Genomic DNA, 23,657 nt, shown 5'->3' on the forward strand with positions numbered 1-23,657 from the left:
TCCGGGAACTTTTCTAACGTTGGAAGCGGCCCCGGCGCCCACCCAGCGTCGAGTAACATGGGTACCTGTGGGAAACCCTGGGGGGTAAAGGCGGTCAGGGGCGTGATGCTGATCACATCACGCCCACTCACGACCGGATCAAGAAAGTTTGGATCGTAACCCCCACACCCTCCATACGCCTCCATGGCGTGGTGCTATGCACAGGGGAGCACTTTACCTTTTATTATTATTATTATTTTGGGCTTCATTATAAAAAATTGGTAAGGTAAACAGTTATAAATACTGATGTATTAATTTTGGCTAGATAACGCGCGTTCTAATTGTTGATGTTGGTTTGGTGTATTATACTTCGTTCTCTGCCGCATTTGGTTATGGCGAAAACGAGGAACAATGATGATATGATGAAGTAGATGAAGGGACCTCACAAAGAACAATTCAAGCCGGGATTTGAACCCGTGACGAGTGCGCATTCTTGTTCCTATGTGTTGTACTCTGCAGTGAATAATGAAATAATTTGGAATGAAAATGTATTCCAGAACTAAGAGAACCAAATTAATATTATCTAAGAAACTACAAAAAGGTGTTTATTGTTACCTGTTATCCTCTCTAATATATTGCATTTTTGCCACCTTCCATCACTTTTTCTAGCTGCATAGATTTAATCGCAATAAGTAACTAATGAGCTTATGGAAGTCACGAGGGACAATCATAAAGAGAGAATTCTGGACTCCTGATTTCACAGTGACCTGCAGATGCACTGGGAGGATTTTTTTATTTAGCGTTGCTGTTCCATAACTTTAACTAACTTCTGCCATGGCGATGAACGTTGATTAAATTAAACGGATGAAGAGTGGTTACAAAGAAACACTCATGCACAGGCCAGGGTTCGAGCTCGGCTCCTTCAGTACATTCATTCATTTGTACAGACAAGCACAGCGTTTCTAACAACATTTATTTGAATTTACCATAGCCTCTTACATTTGTGAGAAATTGTATTTCACTTTGGACACATGGACGTGAATTTGGTACATATTTCATGCATCCACATACTACAACGAATACACTGGATCCAGTCACATTGTGGTCCTTTCTCCTCATAATAATGTCCATGGGCATATTGTACTTAATTTCTGTGGGCATATCACGCCACAGCTACAAGCAGAAAATTCAATCACTTGGTTGGCAACTCTGAGCACCATTCAGATATGTTTCCCTCACGCTTGATCTTCACACCAAATATAATTCAGTTTCTTTCTCTCTGTTGTGTTACCAACCACGGTAATATGATATAATAAATCATGTGGGTTCGATTTTATACAAAATAATAATTTAATCCATAACTAAGAATATACAACATGGCTAACTCCATGCTTGACAATCCAAATCAACAAAACAATTGAACATCTATATTCAAAGATATAATAACATCATAGATGTTTCACAATCTAGCTACTGCAACTTTCCCCTTCTTCCAAATGACAGCTGCAGCCTGTCAGGTGGTTTCCTACTTCTAAAAGATCGTCGTGGACTGTTCACTGCGGAGGCAGTAACAGCTTCCTCTCGCCCAGTCTGTGGTCTCTCCTCACACGCCCTGTCCTGCGCTGACACGGAACCATCAAAGATCAAATAGTTATCTTCTCCACTGTCGGTATCCGACCTGTTAGATTTAAACTTCACTTGATGCAGGTGTACCCTTCTCGTTGTTCCACCGGCATTTACCAATAACAATCGTCTTCCTAAATGACCCGTAACTATGGCTCGTACGTATTTCGGAAATCTGGATGTATAATTTCTTGTCCACACTGAACTTCCGATTGATGGTAATTCTTTGTTCTTATTGGTCTCACTTCTGAAACCTACACATTTTTATCAACATAAAACTAGATTCCAATATTAATATTTTTTTGTATTTATAACTTAGATATGGTACATAACTTTTTACAAACTGTTTACTATATTCGATAGTCATATGTTTCATTTTGAACACGTACGTTCATAAATTCACATTGCAAACTCATCACAACATTGTAACTATTGTGCTCGTCACAATATAATCCCCTCTCTTAGGAAGTTTCTGCGTGAGACAATTAATCAATATACATTAAATTGTCGAACATGAAGAAAATTTACAATAAAAGGGGCACGATTACAAACTGTTTTCTACAAACACTAACGCAATACAAATATTTGCGTTCAAGCATGCCATTCATACATAATTCAGGCAATTTCTTTGTCATATTCTCTTTATACAAAGAAGCAAAATATATGACTTTCATCAATATACACAAATATTTAATTGAGATCACAGAAAATAAACACAACATTATACACAAAAATCATTTGGGTTACACATTGTTTGCTTTCAATAGCTCACTTCTCTTTTCTTCTGTACAATTGAAAAGTTTAAGATTTGTTAAGTTCTGCTTTTGTTCCTTTGCTGGCGTCGACAATGATATTAAATGTGCTTGGTTATTCTTAACTTCCTTGACTTGATAAGGACCAACATACAAGCTGAAAAATTTGTGAATGCTATCACTAATAGCTTTGCTTTTAAGATAGTTTCTAACAAGAACCAGGTCACCAGACTTTATCGGATGCTTAGGTTCATTAAAATCCCTTTTAATCTTTTGGTTTTTATGTTTTATATTTGCTTCAGCCATTATACACTTTGTCTTCCAGGGTAAATGTTTCAAGTCATCTGGCCAACTTATTTTGTCTATTATTTCATCGTGATAATCAACATGCATAAAAAGTTCAGATGGTGTGAAACCGGTTGTTTCCGATTTTGAATTATTCAATAGATGAACAACAATATTCACATAATTAAACCAAAGTTTATGGTTATACTTACAAAACATTCTCAATAGTCTCACCAGCTCTTTATTGTAAGGTTCGACAGGATTGGCAAAAGGTGCATATGGTGAAGTTAACACATGTTTAACACTCACAGAATCCAAATAACTTTTAAATTCAGTTGACTTAAATTGCGAACCATTGTCGGTGAGAATTACCTTACACTTTGGGTAATGATTAAAGTAAATTCCAAATTTGTTAATTATTTCCTTTGAGGTTGCACGTCGAAGACAATAAACCATCACAAATTTACTCATTACATCTACAATGACTAATATATGTTGGAAACCTTTAGACAAAGGTAATGGACCAATCAAGTCGGCTGAAAGTAAGTAGTGAGGTTTGGTTGAATACACATGTAATTCTTCCTTTGAAATTTTAAAGGTGCATTGCTTATCCCTTGCACATGAAAGACAGTTTCTTAAATAGTCCTTAATACTTTTACGCATTTTAGGCCAATAATAAAACCTTTTACAAAAATCATAAATTTTAAAATAGCCGAAATGTCCCTTTAAATCATGCTGTTTATACAAAACATCTCCAATTAAAGCATTAGGAACTATTATCTTCCAATCATCATCTACATAGGGTTTGAAAAATAGTATGCCAACGGAATACTTCCTTTTAATTATCAGATTTACTTCTTGAGACTAATTTTCTTCTTAATGACGAACAAAGCAGATCTTTCTCTTGTGCACTTCGCCAGAAATTGGGTTCTATATCAGAGATTACGTGATTTACGTACATTTCTTTAATCGTAGTCACTGGTGATTTACTAATTGGATAACGACTTAACGTATCAGCAACTGGATTTTGAAAACCAGCTACATGTTCGATTGTAAAGTTATATGATTGTAAGTGCCCATCGGTTCAACCTAGGGTTCAGTGTCCTTACTGATTCAAGCCAGCACAACGATTTGTGGTCACTGTAGATTGTAAAATGTCTTCCAGTAATATACACGGTAAACTTTTCCACGGCATAAAGAATAGCAAGGCATTCTATTTCATGTGTACTGTACGTGGTTTCAACTCCTTTCAAAGTGCGACTGACATACTGAATGACATTTACATTTCCATCTTCATCCGGTTGCCAAAGTACTGCTCCTACGCCGATCTTAGAACCATCTACATTAATACAGAATTCCTTATTAAAATCAGGTTGTCTTAATGATGAAGATGATAAGATTAATTTCTTTAGGTTATTAAAGGACTGCTGATGATCTTCCGTCCAGCACCAGTTTGAGTTTCCTTTCAGTAATTGATACAGTTAGCCAAACCCAGAAAACGACGAACATCCTTCTTACATTTTGGAACTGGAAATTCGGAGATTGCCTTATTGCTCTCTGGATCTACTTTTATTTCGGTGCCAGATATTATATGTCCTAGAAATTTAATTTCAGTGCTAATGAACCTGCACTTAGACAATTTTACAGACATATTTACGTTATGAAGTGTCTCTAGCACATATTTCAATTGCTCATAATGAGAAGACAAATCAGGTGAAAATATAAGAAGATCATCTATGTAACAGATTAGGAACGAACTTGTAGATGGATTAAAAATCTGATTCATTCTTTCCACAAAAACAGATACAGCTGACGTTATGCCAAACGGCAAGAATTTAAAAACGTACTGTCGGCCTCTGTATGAAAATGCTGTATACTTGTAAGAGCACTCTGTAAGTGGTATTTGGAAATAGCCCGATGATAAATCCAAGGTTGAAAACACTGTAGCTCCGTGGAATCTCTGAAGTAGTTCATTAATCGGTTCCACACGAACTAGAGGAGATATCACATGTTTATTTAAACGACGAAAATCAACAACTGGCCGCCACTGTCCACCAGCTTTTGGTACTATATGTAGCGGATTTAAATAAGGTGAAGCCGATTCTTGAATGACTCCCCAAGATTTCCATTTAGTGAGTTCCTTCTCCAAATCATCTCTTCGAGCTATAGGTATAGGATATATGGGAGCCACAATTGTTTCTGTTGTATTTAATTTAATCTCGTAAGGCTCTACTTTAGCTTGCCTTGGTTTATCAGAAAACAATGTTCTGAAACTTAACAATAACTTGAGAAATAAATCATACATTTCATCAGTAGCAATCAACAAACTATTATCAGCTAAAGAAGCTTTAAGATCGGTTTCAGATGCTAAGTAGTTTTCATCTTCTTCTTCCTCAGAATTCTTAGCAAATGTTACAAAGTTACTTTGAAGAGAACATGAAGGGAATATGTCAGTCGTTTCTAAAACATAATTAGATTGAACTCCCTTATCACTTGATAATGTGATATTTTGCTTCTTGAAATCAATTATTGCTCCGAAGCGCCAAAGAAATGGCAATCCTAATATTACTTCGGCATGTAACTGCTTAATAACATATAACTCTATATGAAAGTGCTCTGAAGCTATTATTAAACTAATATTCTTAGAACCAATAACTCTAAATCTTTTGTCACCAGCAAAAGAAAATAATTTAACATTATCCACTGAATCTAATCTAGCAGTAGGTATAATAGTTTTCAATTTTAACCAAGTTGCATAATCCATTAAATTTGCTTGACTCCCACAATCAATAATACAGTTAATGGTTAAATCACAAATTTGACCTGGCAACACAATAACTCTTCTGTTTGAAACAAGAACACCGTCATCGTCCATTACCCATTCTGGTTCAGCTTCATACCAATCGAGTACAAAGTTTATAGTAAGAACTTCCTTTTCCGAATGGTTGGGAACAATAGATGTGTTGCTCTGAAAATTGAGATTATCTTCAATTGATGTTGGAGTATAGTGATGAATATGCTCCCTGTAATTAACTGGACAGAGGAACCGGAGCTCATTACTCTGCCTTACATGTTTAAGGATGAGTGTTCACTTGTATTAGCAGTCGTTCCTGTTAAATTGTACACTCCACTACTCGAAGGTACTAGACTTTGGGTCACGTTACTGCTAGTCCCAGGTTGTGGTAACAAATTGGAATTATTACCATACCATAAAGAATTATTCGATGGATATATACTTGGCTGAGTTACTGTAGTATTGCAAGAAGTAAATGGTGTAGTCCAGGGAGAGAATATCCACGGTTGAGTAGGATATTGCACCATGGAATTTAAATTATTTGCATTCCACTGAGGTAAAGGTACAGATGGATTCACCTGCATACTCTGCGAAGGCCTTAACCACGGTTCAGCTAAAGAAGGTTGAGATTGTTGTTTAGATTGTTCAGTGTTGCTTCGTACTGTGTTCCAATTACATTTACCCCGTTGGTTCCTTACTGGACGTTTATTATAACAACTTTGTGTATTTGATTGAACACTATTCGGAGATGAAAAGCCTTCATCCGTTCGTAAAGTATTTTGGATCTGTTGATTTGAGCATGGATTTGATTGCTGAACGTTGCTCGAAATTCTGCTTGCACCACCAATTGTTGTAGGTTCCGTATTTTGGGAAGATGTAAAATTTCTGGTCTTACGAAAATCTTGCGTTTTGACAGAAACTTGTCCAACATTGAATGATTGTTTGGATTTGTTGTTCAGAAATTTGGTTGTCTTATTTCTTCTCATAAATTCTTCCTGGTCCTCTGGAACTCTAAAAGATTTGTTTTTTCCCGAATGAACCAAATCAATTCTGTCTAAAATAGATATCAGTCTGTCCATACTTGGTATGTCATGACATGACACATATTCTGACACATTTCTCGGTATTTGTCGCAACACTAACTGAATCATATCAGATTCAGATGGGTCTTCTTCCAAATTTGAATAGGCAGAATAGAGTTTCAATGCAAATGTAGCTAAGTTTAAATCAACATTAGGATCATATTTTCTTGTTCGTAGAGCTGCCAATTGTGCTTGTACTACTTGTTCAGAAGCATAGTGATGCAAAAACTTTCCTACGAAATCCTGAAAACATGAAAATCTCTTCTTATGAGAATTATACCATAACAAAGCCTTGCCGTAAAAACACTTATATATACTATTCAGCCTGTATTCCTCCGGAACTCCCATTAGATTGAATGTTGAAACTAACTGATCAATATAGTCTCTAGGACTTTGTTTCTCTAAATTTCCCCCGAACTTTGGGAGTAGGTTCAAGTCACTCACTTTTAATATGCGTTGCATAGTCTCATTACAGCCAGTTACTATTGCTTGTGAAGGACGGTTATTCAACGAAGTCATCGAATTCTGAAGACGAGGTGTCATTGGGTCAAACGGAACTGTAGTTACTACTGTGCTATTCTGATTATTCGGACTTATGAAGTGTACATTACTTCTGGCAGTACCAAAACCTGTGCCGCGATTATATGTAGCATTAATTCGTTCAGAATTATTGTCTAACACACAACTATTTCTGCAAACTGTTAATGGGCAGGAATTGGTATGAATGCTACAGTTAATAGAATCCGTAGTCATAGCATTTGTTGAACAGCCCGAGAAACAAGCATGGACATTGCTAGTACAATTGTCAGGCGAGTTGTGAACAGAACCGGTGTTAAATTGCCCTTGTAATGAATTATCACAACAGCATATATCTCGTGTGACATATGAATTAGTGAAAGAAGCATTTGTACAGTGTTTAGAATTAACATTATTGATGGCCTGATAACGCTCCCTAACTAATCTGCTTCTCTTCGTTCTCTTGCCCTTGTACATTTGCTTTACATGCGTAGTATTCGAATCTTCACTCCTAAAATCTGTTACGTCTGTATCAGATGAAGTTGCGTTTGAATTTTTGCCTTTAAAAGAAACAAATTTCTTCTTTCTCTTAATATGGTTTCTAGTTAAAGCTGTTATTGGAGTAGTTTGTGCAGCTTGAGAATTTACATCGACTTGATTGGCCTCAGACACGACAGATATTTTATCAACGGTTGGTGCTTTATCATTCTCAGAAGCTAACACTTTTGTACTACTAATGCGCCCTATTTTAGTTTTAATATCACCAATCTCATCTTCTAAGCGAGAAATAGATACTTGTTGCTCATTTAGTGTAATTTTAACAGCACTTATATTGCAGACTTGTTCTTCCGCTTGTGTCGTTAGTTCGACGAGATGTTCCTGTTGAGAAGACGTCTTTGCAATAAGTGATTCTATATTAGACTGCACACCACTTAATTCCTCTTTAACATCATTTTTAAGGGCGTTAGTATTCATTATGCAAGCATCAGCCACCTGTTTTATTTCTTCTCGGAGTTCAGCGCGAAAAGTAACAAGAGACTGATTGAAACTTTCTGAAAGAGTCGCTGTTATTAACTCCTGACTTTCAGAAAACTTTTTCATTTGATCAGTGAGTTGTTGTTTCATCTGATCTTGGCTGTCTGTGAGCTGCTGTTTCATCTGCGCTTGGTTGTCTGTGAGCTGTTTCAGCTGCGCTTGGCTGTCTGTAAGCTGCTGTTTCATCTGCGCTTGGCTGTCTGTAAGCTGTTTCATCTGCGCTTGGCTGTCTGTAAGCTGTTTCATCTGCGCTTGGCTGTCTGTAAGCTGCTGTTTCATCTGTGGTTGGCTGTTTGTAAACTGCAACTGAACGTCATCCATTTTATGAATTATTGTCTCCAATAATGCATTGAAATTAGTATCTTTATTTTGTTCAGTCCCATGCTGGCCAAACATCGGATCGCATACTTTGCACAAGTACTGATCAAATGTATCAGAATTACTGGAATGTAACGCTGCTAACTGTAGACATTTATGGTGATATAACTTTCCACATTTGCGACAAGTTATATACTTAGCATTCTTATCTGGATCCTTACAACAACCGAAATTTTCAACATTGATTTCCGCATTGTCAGAAATCAAGCTTTCATCAATAGTTTGTCCTTTTCGTGTTGATCTTTTCCCTTTATCTGTCATTATTTAACTATATTATTAAGAAAAACGTATAGCTAAACACTTACTAATTCGAATCCTGAAAACTGGGTCGCCAAAATTTTTGAAACCTACACATTTTTATCAACATAAAACTAGATTCCAATATTAATATTTTTTTGTATTTATAACTTAGATATGGTACATAACTTTTTACAAACTGTTTACTATATTCGATAGTCATATGTTTCATTTTGAACACGTACGTTCATAAATTCACATTGCAAACTCATCACAACATTGTAACTATTGTGCTCGTCACACTTCTCACCACTTCCTTCTCCATTATTTGCGAACAGGACCAATTATAGATATTACGAGGTTGATATGACAACAACAACAACAACTCTGCAGGAGTCTTTCCCGTAGCATGGCAAGGTGTAAACCTGGCTACTCTTAACGCACCTTCCACCGCTTCTCTGAAATCGAAACTTCTTCCTAGATGGCAATCTTCTAACCACCTCTTCTTCAGAGTACTTTTTACGTTTTGGACCCACTTTTCGGCTAAACCATTACTGGGTGGATGATATGGTGGTGAATGAATAATTCGTATTCCTAACTTAGTGCAAAATTCTTTAAGCTTACTTCCCGAAAATAGAGGTCCATTATCACATGCTACTACACTAGGATATCCATATCTTTCAAAACATTATTTGAGACAATTTATCGTTTCTTCACTAGATGTGGACTTAACTCTCCAAACCTCTATCCATCGTGTGCATGAATCAACTAACAATAAACATGTGCGACCAGCGAAATGAGAGAAATCCAAATGAACTCTTTGAAATGGCTTATCTGTTTGCTCCCAAGGTACATATTTATTTTGCGGAGCATTGTTCTGAAGTGCTTGACACTGTGGACAGTTAACAACTTCTCTTTCTAAGTGAATATCAATCTGCGGCCACCAATACATAGATCTCGCTAAATTTTGTAACTTCCACAAGCCTAGATGATTATAGTGCAGTTTTTTCAAGACTGCATTATGCAACGATCTTGGAATAATTAACCTGTTGCCCCATATCAAACATTCTTTTACAATCACTATTTCATGTCTTCTCCGAAAAAAATGTGCAAATGGTGAAGCTTGTTGATCTTTATTTAGCTTTGCTGGTGTAACGTATTAGGTGGGCGCTCAATCAAATAGCAAAAAAATGGGTGAAGACGTGCAATTAGGCCGTGGACTCGAATTACTCGTGCCCTACCTAACAGTACAAATGTTGTTGTTTGAGGTTAATGGTACGTATTTTATACGACCACCTCAGTCTCAAACGAGAACCAATTTATTCGATACAATGCGGCGCGTTAAACAGGTGACTTCTTCGTATTGACGTCAATAACTTGCCCCCCCCCCTTTCCTTCTCTATTGTAATCACGTAAGCCTTAAATTAAAACATAAGCCTTGCCACGACTCCGTCTTCGAACAACCAAGTTCATTTTTGTACAATCTTAATCTAGGCGCAATTTTGGTATGAGAAACAAACACGTACTACAAAAATTAGTTTGCGACGCGAGGTCAATTTTATTATATTAACCTCGCAACGAAGAATGGTTAATATCTTTTCTCATTCAAATAACAAATACGTCCACGTAACTACAACCATTCTTTCTTGATGAATTGGACAAATGTTCAAAAGTTTGACATTCCCTTGTAACAACTTAATAATATTAGTTGAACAAACAACACATGTATATAAACGTACCACCGGTACAAAAATACCGTTAAAAGTTACAACATCAATTCTTGGCTTATAACAACACAGCTCTCTTTTTTTTCCTTTGGGAAAAGTAACCCCCCCTGATTACTTTGATGCTCTTATTCTCTCTCTTTTATTTTTATTAATTACGGCCAGTGCTTGCCTTTTTTGCTTTGATGCTTGCCTTTGATGCTCTTATTCTCTCTCTTTTATTTTTATTAATTACGGCCAGTGCTTGCCTTACGGGAAAAATGGGATGCAACGGAGGTTATGTCACTACCGATCAGAGCAACCGCGGCGACGGGATACGAATAAAGGAGGAAACGTTGACGAACTTCTCATTTGAGTTTTCCTTTTCTGATATTTCGACGGGTATCACAACTCATGCTAATTTACTGAGCGAGACGTTCATTTGCCGAAAAAACACTTCACTGTTCACTGAGTTAAATGTTGCAAAAGTACATACCTCAAAAAACAGGACCAATCGGGCTGCGTGGCTCATCAGCGGCGGTTACTAGAGAACCGAACTAGACCTTCCAATAGTAATATCCGCAATCATCCACAGTATCTTGTCCTGTCGTCTCTATACTTCCTTCTCGTAATTGCCAAATTACGTCTTCTAAACTTCCTTCTCGTAATTGCCAAATTACGTCTTCTAAACTTCCTTCTCGTAATTGCCAAATTACGTCTTCTAAACTCCGGGTTCCCTTTTCGACGCGAGAGAAAACGAGGATCAAAACGGCCAATTGTCAAAAATGATCCACATGGTCCCACCTACTGCTCGCCGTAGTTTCTCCAGCAAAAAACAAACTGTAACTTCCACATATCGTTCGCAACTCCAGTGCGAAAACAAAGGGGGCAACTCCACGACGTGTTTGAATGAAAAAGCGTGGTCCCCTTCTACCTCAGATCATCGAAAGCCCAACTGAGGCATGTATAGCGATACGAGTTCCTCATCGCTCACACAAGTCAAGGTCGTGAGTTCCTGTCTTTCGTGCAACTGGCGAACTGTTATTTTCCTTTCGATCGTGATCACACAAAAAAAGGAATTTACCACTGAGGGCCTCTAGTGGTCAATCGACCAACTAGCCGCCAAATAACAAACTGACGCACAGGCGTACCGAAGCATGAGGGAAAATGTGGGGCTTTTTCACGCAATAAATTTAACGTAATACTTTTTTATTACAGTTTGCGGGGAAAAACGTCACACTGGCCATCCTTCAGTGACATACAACTTTATCTGCTGCAATAACAAGTCTTTGGCTGTTTCTTCCTTAATACATTGTAACAAGACTGGTTCACATTCTAAGTGAAATACATACTCATCGCTAGGAACACCATCTTCAGGTACTTCCATTAAGGGTAATCTTGATAACAGATCTGCTACTTCCACATGCTTAGTGCATTCAATTTTAAAATCATAGGTAGATAAAAGCAAAGCCCATCTTTGAAGTCTACTTTTACCCGTAGAAGGAATTTTAGCTTTTTCTCCAAAAATATATTTCACAGGAAGAGAATCGCTATGTACAATAAAGGTTCTACCATACAAGTATTTGTGAAATTTCTTCACGCCATGTATAAGAGCTAAAGCTTCCCGTTCAAACTGACAATAATTCTTCTGAGCGTCAGTTAACGTTGCTGATGAACAAGCTACTGTGCGTAAATTACTTTTGTACACAATACACAATTGACAACCTATTCCTACAGGACTTTCATCTGTAATTAGTACAACTTCCAAATTCTGATCGAAAGGAAAAATGACATCTGCTTTCTTCACCATTTCCTTTACTAATTCATATTCCTGTTGATGAATATCAGTCCATTCCCATTTATGTCCTTTCTTCAGCAATTCATGCAAATGAGGTATATGCATTGACAAGTTGGTTATATGCCTATGGTAAAATGAAATAACTCCCAAAAATGACTTTAGTTGACCGACATTACTAGGTACAGCACATTTTAATATTGCTTCTAAGTTCTTCACAGATGGTCTAATTCCTTCACCAGAAATGCAAAATCCTAAATACTCAACTTCCGTAGCAACAAATTGACACTTCTTAGCATTTACCTTCACATTATATTTCTGAAGACGATCTAGTACATTCCTCACGTTATTATAACACTCTCTTGGGAATATTATTGCACATTGTTAATGCAGCAACGTCCAAAAAATTATTGCCTCAAAAATTGTGTTCTTACCTCATGAAATTAACCCTGAATGGCTTCAGATTCTTCTCACAAGCTCCAAACCTGCTGCCCCGTCTCACCACGGAGGGAGCTTTCAAACAAGAGTCGCAGAATTGTCATAGCATTAACGATGCGCGAGATACGAGGGGGTGGGCATTTAACCCCGATGGGCATATTCCCCCGAGTGACTTTACAAACATGGTGGTCCAAAAATCCAATTGAAATTTACCACTGAGGAAAAATGTAGTTTGCTTTACCGATACCCACGTATCCAAAAAGTTAGAGCTTTCCACTCATCTTTGTTGTCGGCCGACCTCCCTGGGGGAGTGAAAGTGGTCCCGGATCGGTACCCGGTGAAGGCACATAGTGGTTTGGATCCCACTTTAAACTACGCCAAGAGCCCCGGGTTCGAATCCCGCTCGAGTTTGGTTGTTTGTGAATGTCCATTCATCACCTTCAGCATTTCATCACTCATCTCCATCTTCACAAATTAGCCAAGAGGCACAAAACGCAAAGTAAAATAAACTAAATCAATCAATCAACCCACTTTAAACTCTAGGTCCAGTCCCGATTAGCCTTTATGTGCATAAAGTGTACTTAAAACACCAAATCAATAACCACGCTAAGACACCAGGAGTTCCGGGTTCGAACCCACCTCGGCGTGGCTGTTATTTGTGTTTGTCTCTTCATTAATTGTATCGTATCATTTTCGCGATTAACTAAATGTGTCAGCGACGCTAAGCTACAAAAATAAAATAAAATCATTGATTGTTTCATTTGGTTTGTTTTCGCTTTTCCGGGACTTTTGGCTAATCGTGAAGATGATACGATAAAATTGATGAAGGGACAAACAGAAATAACACCCATGGCCAGGTCGGGTTTCGAACCGGAGATCTCTGGCTTATTTGACAAATCAACATGTTTTGGAATTTGGAAAGGGGTTGGGAGTTATGTGTACTTTCATTTAGTAGTACTTTCTCATTTTGCAATATTTTACTTTCTTTGACTTTCTTTTTTAGGAATACTGGACCCTAAAGGGGGGGGGGAGGGGGGATATAACCAACACCAACCTCCTTTGGGCACGCCACTGATTGCTACCCAAAGTGTCGACGTCACCCCACGTCGCTGCTCGTGTTGAGAGGTTGCGTATCTGGAATATTCAGTTGTTGATAATTATAATTTTAATTTGTAATCAAAGTGTATCACAAACCACCTAAACATTTTGATTATAATACATAATGCACAGAAAATAATATACAATAAAATTATGTTCCCATTAGAAATTAATTTGGAATTTTTAAATGCACGTCTTTTGAGGGGTCAAAATGACCCCTTTCAGCTGTTCTAGGGATATTGCATCTTTCGCCGTTCTATAGCTAACAAGAAATCTTGAAATGAACTTTCCGGATATTTTCATTTCGAATGTAATTGATTTCGTGAGAACCCTCTTGCTCAAAAATTGCAATTTCCAAAATGATGGTAGAAGAAGGTAAAGTACATCTTTCTTTACTGCCAAATCCTTCGCATTTAGAAGCTGTTAATCCGCTTCATTTATAGCTTTAGCAAGCGCTATATCTTCACTTGATTTAGATTCAGATGTACAAAAAGGGATAGAAGAAATTCCTCCCCAAAAAGCTTTAAGTAAATGTACGTTATGTAAGATTAAACTTCGCCTCTTTTCTTTTCATTTATAAGAATTTCATGAGTAGAGCCCGGAAGTTCAGGCATTTATTTTCGTTAAAATAGGCAGGCAAAAAGGCATTTATAATGTGGAAAATAGGCACTAAAAATGGGAAAAAGGCAAATAAACTGAAAAAGGCACATTTGAAAGTCACTTACTTTTATCTATAATTTCTGGAAAAATGTTAATGAAGCATACATAAAACAAGCAAATGTAGCTGGACTCATTTCGATAACAGCATTTTCACCTTTTAGAATATCACAAATTTTTTTCAATTGTTTCAAGTCATCATTTGCACTCACTACCCATTTGCACTTTTCCACAACAGCTGACCCCTTTTCTCCTGACACTTCCATCATCTGCTGCATAGATTCCTCGAAGATTTTCATGGATGCTACAAGAGTCTCACCTCTTTTTTCTAGCTTTGTAATTGTCTCTGGCAATGCACCATAATGTGCGAAAATAAACGACAGTTCATTCTTCAGTTCTGAATAGCACAGGAGTTTTTTCACTTCACGAATTGAAGCCGCTTAATTTTCTGGAAGAGCATCGATCACCTCACTGATTTTTTCAAGGTGGTTAGCATAATATATAGCTGCTGATATCAAGGTTCCCCATCTCGTCAAGACTGGTTGCGGAGGTAAACTAAGCTCAGGTGCAACTTCCTGAAATGTTCGGGTTCGAGAGGGAGATTTCAGAAATATCTTCTTTGTGTTCGAAATCATCCTGTCCACTTCTGGGTGCAACACTCTAACTTTTTCGGCGATTCTGTGCATTGCGTGGGCTACACATGTGATATGAAGCATGTTCGGGAAGAGAATTTTCAATGCTATGGCAACCTTCTTCATATAGGGAGCTGCATCACTGATAAAAAGTAACACGTCATCATGAAGTACACCATCTGGCCAGAGCAGAAGTAGGAAATTTGAGAATAACTGAGCCATTGACGAACCATTGGCTATCTCTAGTTGTTCTGACGTGAGATGAAATGACGAGGATTCTCCGCATGTTGGTTCCATAGTTCCTCTGATGACGTTGGCTATGTAGCGTCCCATAGCGTCAGTACTTTCATCTGTTTAAATCCAAACCTTCTTTCCACCAACTTTAGCACGAATTCTTTGCAGAGCTTCTTCGTAGCAGATGCTTAAATATGTTTTCCGCAGCGTAGGTTCCGACGGCACCGTTTCTTTAGTGTATTTCTCCAGGAATTTCCTCAGTGACTTGTTTTCCACTTTCCAGAAAGGTATCCCTGCTTCCATGAAAGCTTTGCACAGTTCAAGAGAAAACTGAGATTGCCTGTTGGACGAAGTACCCACTGTTGAAATTAGGGATATCTTCTTCTGTCCAACCTGTTTGGCAACTGCAGATTTATGTTTTGCTGTTGACACATGCTGAGATATAAAGTATTTTTTCTCATGGTTGAATGTTTTTTCACATATCTTGCAGAGAAGAATAGTACCATCTGTCCAAAATGTGCTTTCACGAAATTCATGCACGTAACCATGACACTTACCACTTAATAGCACACTAAATTTCGGCATGATGACAACTACACGATCCTTTCCTTCCAAAGTGCAGAACTAAACTAAAGATAGAGAACTTGATTTTGGAATTCATGCAAAGGCCCTTGGGCATTAGTGCTGTTTCTTGTCAATAACCTCGTGACACGGACGCTGGACGTGATGACGTAATTGTGCAGGTGTTCTGCAACAGGTTTTCAGCAGTCAATCATTCACAAGGACATGTTAACGGAAAGGCAATATCTTAACTCAGCATGAAATACTATTTTTTTTTTTAAACACACTTTTCTCCTTCAGCTATGTTGAAACATACGTGAGTTCAATATTACTTAAATAAGGCGAAAATTATTCACATAATAAACGGAAGAAAAATAAATGCCAACAACGTTTTTTGGGAGAAAAATAATTTATTTACACATTTTTTTAAACAAAATTTTCAAATTTCATTGAAAAAGGCAAAAAAGGGCATTATAATTAAAAATAGGCAGTGGGGTCCCAAATAGGCAAAATAGGCAAAATGAAAAGGCTTCTAAAACATTCGAAACAACATAAAAAACGTATATCCGGAAAATTTTTATTAATATATGCAGTAGATAAAAAGAGGCATTTTGCCAAACTTCCGGGCTCTATTCATGAGCGTACTGAAAGTAATTTTAAAAATTATAAATGTGAAAATTCACCCACTACTTATTAAGTATTGCTGCAATATATTTCCCCCACCTACTACGAGCAACAAAAGGATGGAGGAACCTCTTCCATTTCGTTTGTGTCCTACTTTTGCATTTTCAAAAGAGTGTATCATGTGTACAATTTTCCGTGTCATGTGTTTACAAATGTGGGAAGTATACTCTGTGCCGGGTATCTGTAGAGCAAGCAAACGAAAACAAGTCTCTGCTCAAGTAGTGGCGTGAGACGGCTCCACCAGTGAACACGTGAGAGGGAATGGGATTGCGAGGAGATAGGGAAAGCGACTGCAGTTAGCAACCTTCGAGCAGCGTGTACTGCTTCACTCTGGCCACTAGATTCCCTCGCTTCTCTGACGGTATGCGCGGCCATGCTCCAGAGATAGTTGGCAAAGAGTATAGCTTAATGGCTCGGTGAGTTTGGAGACCTATAATCTAGATATAGACTATGCTTCATTTCCCTTCCAGTTGATCGAGAAGGAAGGCAACAGCTGCATTGAACGAGTAGCGCCGATCGTTGGCAGAGGAATGAAGTGGAATGGGCCCAAAGAAGAAATACCTGTGGATGCAATGAAGACAGTTTGCAGGTTAGTAGTTTGTATTCTTCTATGCCTCTATTTACTTATTTTGTCACGAACAAACACGGTGGATAGATTTAAGTGCGTTTTGATTTAAATCAGGTGATTTATAAAAAAAAATCCTCATTTAAATAACTTTAAGGAAATAATTTATAGATTTTGTAGATATCAGAATTACTTTTGGTGAAAGAACATTAACCTCGTCATCATTATTTATTGATGTTTATTAAGCTATAAGAAAGGGAAAGAAAGGAAAAAAATATATTGATGGCGTGAAGGTCATACGAAAGAAAATATAATACGTAAACTGTAAGCACATTTAATTTTCTCTTGATTTAAAATTTCATAAATTTAACAGGCAAAGATAGCAAATATTTTGTACAGAATAAATATAAAATACTAATTAAACCGTAAATACTAGTGTCATTATCATTAAACTGTAAATAAACATGGCAGCTGATATTTTGCAAATTATCATTAGAAAATTAACAAAATTCAGCTACAAAGTCAATAAAAACATTTTTGTTACAATTATGTAGTACGTCCAGAATGTTTTATTTACACTGGAAAAAAAATTTCTAAAATTATTATGTTTTCAATAACATACTTAAACACTTCCATAACAACTTCATATCTACATCACAGAAACAGAGAAACGTATATTTACATACATTGTTTTATTTGCTTTAATTATTCAAACTGCTCAAATATTTTACAGGGCCATTTACCAGAATAAGGTTTTCTATATAGAAAAAAACAATATTTATAAGTACAGTGCCAAAAACCATACAAGCAATTTAAGCGTTTCTTCTTAAATCTATTTAAATAAAAAAATCGATTTAAATCTTTTAGACTGGATTAATATTAAGAGATCATCAAAAATTATATTTTGATATAAAAAATCGTAATTTTTATCCACCTTGCGAACAAATGAAAACACGAAAAGTGGTAAATTTAGTCCAAACCGAAAGAGTGAAAGAGCCAGGTCTAAAAGGCACAATAAAATTTAGAACATAGATCTTGCCTCTTATGGAATTATTTTTTCTACCCAGGATATTGAATATTGATATAAATGTCAACCCTATTATTCCCAATTTCAAGATAAATGTTAAATCATTTGTAGTCCCTCATATATGACATCAATATTCCTTGCGCAGTTTGAAAGGTTGAATTCAAAATTAGAAAATTTTAAATTTTGATTATAAAATGCTGAAGTTAAAATTCCTTTTTGGTGTTATTGAACATTTATAGTGTTAATATCATGTTTAAGAAATATTCGTACGTCATGGCAGCTGCCAGTAACAGTGAATTGAGAAAAGCAAGTAAAGAAACCAGAATTGATTGAATTGAATGATTGAAGTATTGTTTTAAGTCCATTTTATACTAATCGGGACTGGACCTACAGTTTAATTAAAGTGGGATCCGAACCACTATGTGCTTCCACCGGGTAACTAACCCAGAACCTTTGATTACAAGGCAGGGATGCGACCACTGCGCCACCAGGGAGGCCCGTAAAGAATCCAGGAGTAAATATTGTAGACGGTAGGGTGCAAACGACGCACGAACCTTGTCTAATACCCACGTAAGCTCAACGTCAAACGAGACAAATTGTGGGGGGAAAAAAGGTGTGGCATAACATTTTATTGCACCCAACTGTTGCATACCAATGTTTTCTGAAATGAAATTCAGTATGCACAAATGAATAATTTAATTTTTATTTCAAGAAGTGCTTGATACAACACAAATGCTTTATCTTACAATTTAAGAAATTATTGTCAATCAGTCTCATGCAGGAGCAAAGATATTAATTTTGGATGTCAAAATTGCCAAGTTACAAAACTACGCAAATAGCTTTCCTCTTTGATTAGCAAGCAGTTCGTTGAATCATTGCTTTAGGGCACATACAGCCTTCACCAAGAGCAGCTGCTTTCACCTCTTTCTATGCAGTTGATATGTATTTATGCTCCTGTTTCGCAAATTCCTCCGATGACACTGCACTCACTGATGGCATTTTCATTTCCTTTGCCGTTTTCTAGGTGATTTCCCTTGAAAATTAAACTTCAGGTACAGCGCCTTGAATAACGTAGTGTGGAAAACGGCAGTGTTCTGGGCTCTCTGGTTGGTTCCACTCGAATACAATACCGCTAGAGGCGCTGGTGTCGGTACAGCTGCATGGTATTCGTCTGCTTATAATGGAAGTAAATGGAGTTTTCGTTGCAACGTCAGGTTCTTTTACGTGAAGCATTTCTATGAATGTGAAAATTTCTATGATATTTGGTACAGTGGTTGCGAATATATTAACGAACATTCTAGACAGTCCACCACGTCCTGTTTTCTCTCCTTTCATTAATAATACGGGACAAGATATTCGCGTGGGATGCTCTTGGTAGCCTAACTAAATTCTTGTGTATGAATTAAATTCATAATTATCATCATCATCATCATTTGTTTTAAAGATATACACACTGATGCATTTGTATTTTTGATATTTGCTGTCTCTTTTCTTCCGCTTTAAACTAATCGCGACGATGATGATAATGATGATTGCATGAAACGACAAGGAGAAACCCACAAAACTTCCTTAGTTCTATCGACATGAGTGTAAGGAAACCTTCAGACCAATAGGACAAGCGACACGGGATGTTCACACTAATGAGACCAGTAACACAGACACTTCCAGACTATAAAAGAGCATTCATTCCGCATGAAGATCCAAACAACAAACGACACGTTCATATGGCGTATTCGCGTGCTACATGTTACTTCGGTCTGAAAGCTCCTTAAAGGAAGGGTGCTCAGACCGAAGCGACACTCCACAGGATAAGTTCCCAACTAAGTGACAAGTGACATGGTGCCTTCAGTCTATTAGCAAGCGTTTGCTGCTAATTATGCGAACAGCAGATAAACCACAATAAACCGCATGTTACAACAACAGATCTAGGCGACACGATAAGCCACACGTGTCGCTCATACCGGGCCATTTTCGTCAATAGCTTGCAACGTGTTGCCGTGGTTTGTTTTTCGCGCATGCGCGATGCAATGAGTGTCTTGCTTTAGGGAGATTGCACACCAGAGCGACAAGCGGCACGCGACACTTATCGCTTGAGAATTTCACCAAGAGAACGCTGGCCTGTGCTGCCCGTCATGCCGCTACGATGTGAAATGTTGCTCTTGATTGGCTCGTTTCCAAGCGAGATGTGTCGCGTATCGATTCGGTATGAAAGTTGACTTGGACAGAAGGACCCGTGAAATCCCCGTATCGTTTGTCGGTGCAGTCAGAGTTTGTGTCCCATCCCTACGGTTCGAAAGCCTGCATTGATTACCAATGCTCGCTTCCAAGCGACACTTGTGGTTTGTCACCTCAGTATGAAATATCTCTCAGGATACTATTTATATTCTAACAACATAGAAAAATAAACTCTACTACACAATCCAACACCTGACGTCCGGAATCACATTGCGATGTTTCTTCTTGTGTTACGCATGCTATTTATTTATTAATTTTATTTTACTTTTCTTTCCAAATTTGTCATTTTGTGACTGCAAATCACTCCACAAATATAACTGTTTCCATCAATTCACGTACCGCCTTTCAAGTCAAACAAATCTACATAATATATTCCAAAAACTAACTAAGCCGCATTACTTTCATAAGAAAATTAGCAGCTATGCTGATCGCACTGCCATCTATGTTGTCATCCGTCTCGGGAACCAGTTACTTGGGTCGTTTTCCACACTACGTTATGCAAGGCGCTGTACTTGAGGTCTGATGAAGCAGTAACTTTATCATCCGAGGTGAGAGCAGTCTCTAATGGCAACACACCAAAAAACACCAAAACATTTTTCAAAGAATTTGTGAGCAAGATAATGGTATTCAAAACAAAACTTTTTTCCCGGTGCAACATAATGGTACGTAACACAATGAATGAAAACGAAAGAAACCAATACATTCACTTTCGTCACTATCTGAGGAGTTTCCACTGCTTGGTGATTTTTATAATGAATCACTACTTCAAAATCAATTATATCTCCAACAAATTAACTTTCAAATTGCTTCTATGAACGTTCACGCTTCCCCCAGCAAGGCGTCCATCTTGCCTTGTGGGTTACCACTATGTTGCTACGAATATGTGGTGATGGTATAATAATAATGGCCAGAAAACGTTCATGGCAGTATCACATGCGAACTCTGACAAAACAGGAGGAAATTAAGCATATGTAGGCTCGTGAAACAACTTTAACTCAATTTTGGTCAAACTGTGGGTTACCATTATCTTGCACCGAGGGGCAGAATTGAGGAAGAGGTTTGTTATTTCGGTGGGGTACAGTCTGTTCCAGTGTCCTGCAGAGGTAACAGTAAATGAATTGACGTAGAAATATTAGATATGTGGAGAGGAATGGAGAGCAGAGATTTTTCACGTGATCTGGTGTTGCGGCAGTGAAAGTTGGAAAGATATTGAAACCGCCTGGAGAGGCATTTTGGATCTTTCATTTCTAAGGTTTTGTGGAGGAGGACAAGGTTGTGGTGATTATGTGGTTGTACTGCTATTCATACGAAAGTTTTTGTTGGCAACTCCAAAGGTTATTAAATGTGTTACTTCATCATTTGTAGAAAGAGGGAGTTGTTCTTCGAGTGCACCAGCCAATACACCAGAGTGGCGGAACTCTGTGGAGGACCTGGAGATTCCGAAACCACAGACAACATCTTACGAGCAGTGCTGGATTCCTTCTGTAGGACGGAAGAAATGGTGGAACTTGCAAGTAAGAAAGATTAACAGTTATACACTGTATCGAATTAACTATAGCTCTTGTCCAGTCTACGGTGGGCGGCCTACATGCTGGCACGAGAAGCGGGGAGGGAGGAATACGCCAGAGACAAACCAGACAACAGAAGTGGCGCCGAGAGTTAGGACATAATGGGAGGAGGCGCTGGGTGCACCTTGTTCTTCAGGTCATGCTAGTCATCGCACTGGATTGGTCTCTTTCCCGCTCCCCACTCCCCTTGCTAGCATTTAGGTCGCCCGCCGTAAGACCAGACAAGGGTATTACAGCAGTTCTTGAAAGTACTTATAGTTACTTGTTTTAAGGAATTGTACTTTTGAAAGTAAATAGCTGAAACTCTAACAGAGTCACATTTAATAAAAAAAAAAGTAGAAGTAACTTGATTTTTGTAAAAAGGGAGGGAATTCCTGCAGGAGGCTAGCCTCCATTCGATTACATTCTGTGATGTGAGTTTAGTGCCCTGGTGTCAGGGGTCATATCCGCGTGATTCTGAAGGTTCCTGATTTTTCTCAATAACTAACTCTCTAGCCTTCTTAAATCCGAAGGTTTATGGTTGCTGCAACACAAACCTTCAATCTGTCCCTATCCTGGGAAAGATCAATTCAATCTTTTTCATCCCTACCAATTTCCTTTAGGTCCCTCTCAACGTTATCCCTCCATCTTGGTCTTGGGCTTCCAGCCGGTCTCTTACTATCAGGTTTCCCAACAAGAATCCTGTAAATTTTTCTTTCCTCCCCCATTTGTACACGTAGTCTGCCCACCTAATTCTTCTTCATTTAATCATTCTAATAATATTTGGACATGAATACAAATTATGGAGTTCTAAATTATATAACCTTTTGGTACCCTCTTTCGCCAGGTAAGAGACGGTCAATTTTGAGCAAAATGCAGAGTTTTATAAAAAAGACTGTAGATCGGAGCTTAATTGACGTAAACAGACCAATAATATACCGCTATACGCGGAATGAACCACAGATTCGGACTATATAAAATTTATGAACATTCGGCGTAAGTAGTTATTCACCCCCGTTGAGGTCGATAAATCAATTGATTGGAAAAGATCGATCAAAGATCAATTGATGACCAAGCAGTGTGGGCAAGCAAGGGTGGGGATTTTGGGTGATGACGTCATAAATGGGTGGAGTTTATTTTGTTAGGAGGGATTTGATTGGTGTGACGTCATTGAATGGGGGTTTTGAGCGTTTTGATTGGTTGATGGGGAAAAGTGGGCGGGGCTTAATGTTTTGAGCGTTTTGATTGGTTGATGGGGGAAAAGGGGCGGGGCTTAATATTTTGAGCGTTTTGATTGGTTGATGGGGAAAAGGGGCGGGGCTTAATGATATGGATTTCCTGTTGTGAATGAGGAGATTGATAAGTGTTTCCGGGGGGCGTTTTCGGTGGCTTTGATAAGTTTGCGGGAAGTGTTTTTTGTTGTTATTGAGGACTTGATAAGGGTTTCCGGTGTTGATGAGATAGGTGGTAAGTTTTGGGGGGCGTTTCCCGTTTGAGACCGTTGATAAGTCTGAGATTTCTGGAAATGGGTGGAACGGTTTTTCTGTCTGAATAGAACATGTCCGAACATGTTTTGGGCGTAGGTTTGGATGAATTTGCAATTTCTGTGAGTCACGTGACTGTTTGTGACGTCACAAAATGGAAATCACGTGACCAGATTATATTATTAAATTATTATTAATTTAAATATTATTATATTATTATTAGGAATTGTTTTAATTTCTGTGACGCCATTTTGTTACGCTATTTTGGCGTGTGACGTCATATATAAATTGGAGTACGTGTTTCCGGTGTTCGAAA

General features: G+C 37.9%; 1 protein-coding gene across 1 annotated transcript in view; it reads left to right on the forward strand.

Annotated features, from left to right (window-relative positions):
• Positions 1-23,657, forward strand: part of LOC145977863 (uncharacterized) — a 263,309-nt gene that overhangs the window by 211,810 nt on the left and 27,842 nt on the right. The window contains exons 16-17 of the mRNA XM_083110188.1: positions 16,954-17,072; positions 21,676-21,824. Coding sequence (XP_082966314.1) covers positions 16,954-17,072; positions 21,676-21,824 — 268 coding nt within the window. The remainder of the gene's footprint in view (positions 1-16,953; positions 17,073-21,675; positions 21,825-23,657) is intronic.

The sequence above is a fragment of the Lepisma saccharinum genome, chromosome 23 (assembly GCF_977018435.1).
Source record: "Lepisma saccharinum chromosome 23, izLepSacc3.1, whole genome shotgun sequence".
NCBI classification, from domain to species: domain Eukaryota; kingdom Metazoa; phylum Arthropoda; class Insecta; order Zygentoma; family Lepismatidae; genus Lepisma; species Lepisma saccharinum.